At 38.6% G+C, this 8,226-nt stretch overlaps 1 protein-coding gene across 2 annotated transcripts; it reads left to right on the top strand.

The window, feature by feature from the left end:
- Positions 1-370: 370 nt before the first annotated feature.
- Positions 371-7,976, top strand: LOC146325343 (myosin light polypeptide 6). 2 transcript variants are annotated; one of them, XM_084721288.1, is made up of 7 exons: positions 371-486; positions 894-924; positions 3,752-3,895; positions 4,072-4,245; positions 4,615-4,692; positions 5,778-5,812; positions 7,384-7,976. In XM_084721288.1, exons 1-6 carry the CDS (start codon positions 484-486, stop codon positions 5,804-5,806), a joined length of 459 nt encoding a protein of 152 aa, XP_084577414.1. In that variant the 5' UTR covers positions 371-483; the 3' UTR covers positions 5,807-5,812; positions 7,384-7,976. The 2 variants fall into 2 exon arrangements, with proteins under 2 accessions (XP_084577414.1, XP_084577413.1); XM_084721287.1 differs by lacking the exon at positions 5,778-5,812.
- Positions 7,977-8,226: the final 250 nt, after the last annotated feature.

Genomic DNA, 8,226 nt, shown 5'->3' with positions numbered 1-8,226 from the left:
GAGGGATTTTTACAATTTTTCCTCTTTCCCCGAGTCAGAAATTAATGAATGCCTTAGGACAGACCTTTTTTAATGTATTTGGTATAGTCTAAGGTTATGTTAAACAGCAATAGTCATATTAAGCTATCTTGGCTCAAGTTTTGAGTGTCTATATGAGGGGATCAAACAATCGTGGTCCCAAAAGCATCCAGGAATTGAGTAAACCAGGTCATTTATTTAAAGTGACTTATTCTGTGTGCCTATCACTGTCATCTCAGTCCTAAAACGAATAGTTAAAGGAATTTTAAGACATAATTCACGTACTGTAAATCAAAAACCATACATTCCTATATATGGAGCGTGGCTGTTCGCCCGCCAGGACGTCGTGCGTGCTTTACGTCATGACGCACAGCTGGTAGGGTTTTCTCACCCTGCCCGTCTGCAAAAGCCGTCACACATTCTTTGGTTTGCCTACGCCTAGGACACACCTCAGCTGATACAACCATGGTGGGTTTTTTATTCCACTCGACTTAAATAGCATTACCATCATTTCTGTATAATTACTGTCCTGAAGAAGAAAATCATTTAGCTTTTCAAAGATGTTAAATTGATTTTGATTATCAGAATTGGCTCGCTGGTAGCTAGCGGAAGTGCAGGTTTTGAGAAGCTAACGTTAAGCTAACTTGCACGGTAGATAAAGTTAATAATCACACGGTAACCTGATTAATTTCACTGAAGTTTGAGTGAGTATAGCAGCCATTTATGAATTTGCTATAATTATGGATTATGTGGTTTGAGTGTATCTAACTAACTGAAAAATGTTTCCAAAAAGCGTTTTAAGTTGATCTAAACTAGCTTCACAGTGCGCTGCAAAGGGAACCATTTTCATGTCAACCTCATTTCTCTTTGAACAGACTGAGATGTTTTCGGAGGATCAAATCCTTGGTGAGTTTTGATTCTGCGTTGTGACATTTTTCCAGATCTCGCTTGTTTTGCATTTTCTCATTCTTGCTTGGCTGAAATGACACTTTGCCCTGTATCTCTGCACCATCACACTGCTCTTTGCTCGCCTGCTGCTGTAGTTAGTTAGTCGTGGTTTTAGGCTAGGTATTTCCTTCCTTATTTCCGTACTGTTTCACCACTTTCCACTTGCTACTTACTTGTCCTTTCCAGATTGAATTTAACCTGGATCAAATCCATGGTAAGTCAGTAAAAAGGGGATGGCATTAGTACAAAAAAAACTGATGGCTTTCTCGTGTTTAGGGTGTGATCTGCATGTCGTTGGTTTTGGATAAACCAAATCTGTTTTAAATGTAAACGAGAGTCGCTTTTTCACAGTTGTTTTGTCAGCCATATTTTTGATATACTTTACAGCTTTGCCCGTGTGTTGCGGTGTTTTTGTATGTGGCAAACCATGCATTAGCCGTACTTGTAAAGTCAAAGCTCATATCCCTCCGCATAAGTCTTGTCCTGTTAGACAGTGGTCATACCTGGATGTGTCAGTTTGCCGTAAACTTTGCCTGTTATCTTACAAGCAGTTCATCTCCAACAGCCCAGTGTGTCCTTTTTTGGTGCTGGATGCACTGCTGGATGGTTTTTGTCCCGGGGCTGGTTTGTTTAATCACCGTTGACATAATAGGCTATAGCCGCTCTCATTCTCCTCCTACTTTCCTCCACTCCTCTAATACCAAATATGGTGCTGGGAAAAGTGCTCGCACGCCAGAAGGGAAGAGGCACATTCCTCAGAACAGGAAAAACTCCACAACAGTGCCTGAGCTTTTTTGGAGAATAGCTAGTCCCATAACATTAAGAGCAGACCACTGCCCGGATATTGTGTAATCCAGCTCCATGTCTCCCTGATTGCTATATCTTAGCTAAGCTCTTTGTTTGAGCCTTACAAGAATGGTTGATGTGAGAACAAAGCTCAATTAATCAGCCCTGTGATCAATGACAAGATTGCATCACTGCTGACACTTGATAAAGCCAAGGTAATTCCACTTAAACAACAACCAAAATACTCAATACAGGGGGTGGTGATGTGAATCTTTTAGCAGGCCCAGGTAGCTCACAGCTTTGTTGACTTTTCAGCAGGATTGTAAAATATTGATGTCAAAGATGTAAAGGTGGCAAACAGTAAGGGTGTCAGATGAAGCTTTTTTAAATTGTGGAAAGAAAATGTTCCAAGCCACCTGCAAGACTGTTCTGCCAGATAGACTCTAGGAGATGCTGAATCTGGTACGAACTAAAAAACATTAATCTTTTGTTTGCTGTCATAAAGTTGCACGTTCTTAGAGATAAACCTTGTTTGTCATGAGTATGAACTGAGACAGACAAGTTGCATAACAGTGTACCTTTGACATTGTTTAGTCAAATTAGTTTTTTTGTTTGATGTTTTTGCAGGTTGCTTGAGTGGTGTATTTTCTATGGTATTTATCATTTTAAAGCCTCTTGACAATTAACATAGCTAAAACAATTTGTTGATTCAGAACATTTTTGTTGTTTAACATTTAGCACTAGCCAAGTGCTGGTAAAACATGCAAATGACTGATAGATTTGCTTGACTCACCAGTCAAAAAAGAATAAGGGTAATCTTTTGAGTGGCTGGTTAAAATTTGAACATTCTCAAGTCATGTGGCTGTTGAAAAAAACGTTAATTTGGGATCCTGCTTACATTTTTTCATTTGAGATTTGTCTGCTTTTCTACACTTTGTATGACAAGATCAAAATATATATTTTTTTATTACTTTGACTGTCAAAGTGTAACCCAGAAGTTTAAAATACAGGTGTTTACTGGAATAATTTTCTCTTGGTCACTTGAAGATTATTTGAAGCTTTTATCTACTGATCTCATCTTGGAAATTTGTTTATTTCTGTTTAGATGTACAGTATTTAAGATGGTCTTTGCTAAGTCTCTCTATGCTATTTTTCTCTAGGTACTGAATTGCTTCAAACAGTTTAACCCTAGCTACATTTTTACTTACTTTTCCCCTATATATACAGTTTTTCAAACATATTATGTCCATATCTGTTTGTTCTGGTGCATTATTAAAGCTATGACCTGCATATTTACTGCCACACTTTAAGACATTTCTCTGTTATTTAGATAAGTTTGATATCTTTAGAAACCTAATCCATTTGTGTTTGCATGTGGTGTTGCACTGGTGAAGTTGTTTTACCTTGTTTTTGTTGATGTGTGGTGAAAAAGTCAAAGACTGATCACATGACTTACACAAATATATAGTGTTGGCTGAAATGGGAAAGTTAGAGTGGCGTTTTCAATGTCAGCCTGCAGAATTCAGAGAGCAAGCTGTTTAGTGGATGGAAAAAAGATTGAAACATTAGTTAAAATAATGCACCTCTAAATTGTAAGTTTTGAGCATGCGAACAAAGCATGTTCATGTGACGTGAATTTGGGGTTGCCCATAGAGGCGAACAATTTATAATCCTGAACAGACCGGCTAGAGATATCTTGCCTTGACTGGCATTTGAGACTTGCACAGGTGTGTCAGTGTGGTACTGTGTGCCCTGCCTGTTCACATTAAATTTAGGCCTACCAACAGAAAACCAGCTTAACCACTTGTCATGATCTGTGCTTTCTCTCGTCTGCTTGTTCTCATTTTCTTCACAATTTGTCTGTCTGTTCTGTTTTTTATCTTTTTTCAGTTCATTTGTTCTCTACATCTCATTCCCCAATACATATCTACTTATCTCTTCATTTCTACAATAAGTCGTATCCATACTTTAATTGATTATGTGTCTGTGTATCCTGCAGAGTTCAAGGAGGCATTCCAGCTGTATGACAAGACAGGAGAGGGGAGGATCTCCTACTGCCAGTGTGGGGACGTCATGCGAGCCATGGGACAGAACCCTGTCAACAGTGAGGTGCTTAAGGTCCTGGGCAACCCCAAGCCTGAGGGTGAGAAGAAGAAAAAAACTTTGAGAGTCATATGTCTTTTAATATGCATACAATAGTAGATTGTCACCCCACAAACTTTTCTCCTAAATTGTAATCTTTCAGTTGAAATGTTGCTGTGTGTTGTAGCTGGATGCTCAGAGACTCACCTCGTATATATTCTGTTTTTCTTTTTGCAGAGATGAGCACCAAGACACTAGACTTTGAGCAGTTCCTGCCCATGTTCCAGGCCATTGCTAAGAATAAAGATCAGGGCTCCATGGAGGATTTCGTGGAGGGACTGCGTGTCTTCGACAAGGAGGGCAACGGCACAGTAATGGGAGCAGAGCTTCGTCATGTCCTCACCACGTTAGGCAAGTTAAATTTCGTTTTGTTTTTTATCACCCATAAATAGATTTCTGGATAGAAGGACTGATTTGTGTTGATTACAGCATTTTGTCACTGCCAGCAAAATACTCTTAATCCCCACAATGGCTAGTAGCATTGTTTAAAAAAAACAAAAAAAACAAAAACAAAACTGAAAGCTTGGCATGAAAAGTTAAGTAACTGCGTGTTTGGAAATTTATTTGGCATCATGTCATGTGCAAATGTACTTTTTATATTAGTATTCTCTTGTTTGAACTTTTTCATTTCCTTTATTAATTTTTTGGTATTTAAAATCTTTTTTTTAAAAAAAGACATGGTAATGCCACCCATGTAATATGAAAATGTTCAATTTTCAGGTGAGAAAATGACAGAGGAGGAAGTGGAGACTCTCTTGGCGGGACACGAAGATGCAAATGGCTGCATCAATTATGAAGGTGAGAATGAAACAACAAACAAGATGGTGTATGAGACCATGCTATTGCCACAAACTGACAAACTATTCAGTGTAACCATCATACCCAGTCTTGACAATGTGATAATGAGACCTCAGCGATGAACTACACTTTACAAATGTGTGCTGTGTCAACATGTGAAATATTGTTTAATTGGTAAGAGAAGTTCTGTAAATGTTCCAGATGTTCAGTTTTCTGTAAATCTTATCTAAAGGTAATCACTGGAAGCAACTTTTTAACTAAATTGTCACTAAAGAAATTCTTAATTTAGTGTTAGGATGAGGTAGGTGTCTATTCATGTTACTGTCTACTGTCTATGGAGTGCTGCAGGAATGAGTCACTAAAACCTGGAAATGAGTTTGTGTTTTTGTTCTACTGGTCCCCTCATCTTGATGTCAGTCGGCTTTTTAATGGATTTTTTCCCCCAAATAAGCTCTGTGGTTAAGACAAGCAAAAGATATTTTCTTGTTTTGTTCTACAGCATAAAATATGTCTTAAAAAAGGCAGTTGCTAACAAGTGGTTAAATGAGACAACAGAGGTTGTCATGGACATTAAATATCATCACACTGAACGCTACTTAGTGATGGTGATGTTGACGTGTTGTGACTGGTGATTGCATTTATGCTTCAGAAATCATAAAAATAGTTTTCACTGGCGAAGATTATCTTCCTGAACAAAACATCTAAGTATTGTAAACTTATGTTTTCTGCAGAGCTTATTTTCATTCCAAAATCCAATGGGAAAATCCCATTGACTTTTTCTCAGGGAAACCAGAGCGATGCGAACTCCCAGGTTGGCCTACAAAAATGTCATCCCTGCCAAGGCTGTTATAGTTACCTAAAATTAAGTGTGAAACTACACTTTAGTTTGCTGAAATAAAATAAAAACTTAAAGACTTAAAGACAAAAAAAGAAAATCAAGTGAAATAGAAACAAAAAATAAAAACAAAACTATAATAACTCTGATCCCTGCAGCACTCTATTATGTGTTTTTTCCACTTGTGCTTGATTGTGACCATGTGTAAATGTGAACTGCTGACAGTATGTTAACTGTTCTTCATCCACAGTTTTTGTCCGCCACATCCTGTCAGGCTGAGGGCCGGTACGGGCAATGGGTATACCATGAGACGGCACCTCCAGGCTTTCTTACATTTTAGTTGTTAGATAATCCACTCCCATTAGGCCACCCTAACACTAATCAGCTGTAGTTGTTCCCTTCATATTGGCAAACAGGAACAATGGGCTTGTTGTAAAGTAGATTTGACCCATAGGTACCTGTGGGAAAGCCTGGTGGTCCCTCTCATTTTTAGTCCTGAGGCACTGACCCATGTGTAGCCTCTTGCTGTTCTGTCTGTCTCTCCTGCAGCCCTCTGTCTTGGCCCCTGGCTGCAGCATGCCCCTCTGCATGTGTCTGGGACACCCCTCGATTTAGAGGGGGCCATGGTGGACACACAGGGAAGAGACTGGTCTCATTCAGGGAAAGCCTGGTGGCCACTGTCCAGTTGTTTGACCTGATTAGTGTAGAGGTCACAAGCCAGCTGTATTAATCTCATTTGCATGTCAGTGGTGCTATTAAAATAGGCTATTTTTCTTGTTCTTTTGTTGTTAGAGGTGCTGCTTTTTTCATAGACATAAAATACAATCCCAGTTCTTTAAAAAAAGTTGGGATGTTGTGTAAACTGTAAATAAAAGCAGAATCTGTATTTTTTTTTAAATTTGTATTTAAAACAAGCTGTTTCATGTTCAAACAGATAAATGCTTTTTGTAAATATACACTCTGAATTTGATGCTTGCAACATGTTTAGGAACCATAGTCTAGTTTAAGAGCAACGTTTCTCAAAACAAAACTGCATGCAGTTTTGTCATCTACTATTTCTGATAGCATTAAAAGATTCAGAGAATCAGGAGAAATCTATGCATGCAAGGGCAGATCCAAAAACCAACACTGTATACCTGTGAACTTCGATGCTTTAGGTGGCACTGTGTTAAAAACCCACATAATTGTATAAATGATACTGCATAGGCTCTGGAGCACTTTGGAAAACCACAGTTTGTTGCTTTGTCGACTTCTTTTGGCTCAAACTCATCTGAGATGGTCTGATGCAAAGTGTGCTGTGGTCTGACAAGTCCACATTTCAGATTGTTTTCATAAATCATGGACATCGTGACCTCCAGGCTTAAGAGGAAAATGGTAGAAATGTTTTACATTGAAGTATAGACACCAGCTTTGGGAGAGTGGACCAGTCCCTTTTTCTACTAACCAGAGAATTGCAATGAGTTGCTCCTGTGCTGATTTTTTTTCTCCTCTGTACTGATGGACGCTGAATTTTCAGCTGGCCATGCTCTGACTGGACTCTAGCTCCCCTGATCCTTCTACCCCTTTTCTCTGCTTCTCAACTAGAGGAACGCAAACGGCGAGGATGGCTTCTCTAACCAGCTCCTCTTGGATCATAGACATGGCCAAATGCTTTGGATGAACCTATAGGAGATAGAGATGATTACCTCACCTCTTTCTCTCAGTACCCTCTACAACCCTTCTTTTTTCTCTGGGTGAACAGAATACGGGGGGATCTGCCTCCGTATGCAGCACCACATGCTGTAATTGTGGAGGGGATCTCTGCCAAGAGCTTGACGATGAATCTCATATTTGTCTTTTTCTCATCTCTTTTACAGAACTCGTCAGGATGGTCATGAACGGGTGAAGACAACGAGCATCCTACTTTTTTTTTATCCAGTCACATATACCCTCTTTTTGCAGTTAGCTTAGCCCTCTTTTCCATGGATTAGTTTTACACATTTAATTTAAGAAGTGCCTTTACATTCCCTAAAATAACAGACCACAAATGACCCTGGTTATTGCTGCCAGGTCCATTCACTTGTGTGACCAACTTGTATGCATTCAGAAGTCTTAATGCGCGCATTGTTTGCAATAACATTCCAAGATGCAGAACATAAGACGACATAAATTGATGATATACTGTAACTATTAATACTGCTGTCTCAATGTTGGATGGGACATTAATGTATATACATATATATGTGTGTATACATATACACACATGTAGTAACTGTCAGCAACCTACTGTATCATTGGCTAAGACTTGTTTTGGCTCAGGAACATGTTCCTCTGATTATGCGGTTAATTGGTATATTCAAAGCCATACTATCATGAGGTAGAAAGAGACATTTCAAATGAGTTCCCTTGTTTTTCATTCACCCTGATTCTGTTGCTGCATTTAAATAAATGTTTTTTCCTGAAAACTTAACCTGGTTGTTTTGAGCAAATGTGTTTGTTTAGATAGAATATCCTTTAAGATTTTACCACTGAAGCTGCAATTTTTGATGAAGGAAGAAGTGTAACGATACAGTATTTTAAGTTCTACAGTGCATGCAGAAAGTATTCATTTTTTTCACTTATGTTGCAGCCTGATGCTACAGTTGTTTAAATATTTTTTTCCACATTAATCTACAGACAGTACCCCATAATGATAAAGTGAATATTGAATTTTAGAAATT

Source organism: Lutjanus erythropterus, chromosome 6 (assembly GCF_056507025.1).
Source record: "Lutjanus erythropterus isolate fLutEry1 chromosome 6, fLutEry1.hap2, whole genome shotgun sequence".
NCBI classification, from domain to species: domain Eukaryota; kingdom Metazoa; phylum Chordata; class Actinopteri; order Lutjaniformes; family Lutjanidae; genus Lutjanus; species Lutjanus erythropterus.
The sequence above is the reverse complement of the archived record's forward strand: the minus strand, read 5'-3'. Positions and strand labels throughout refer to the sequence as shown.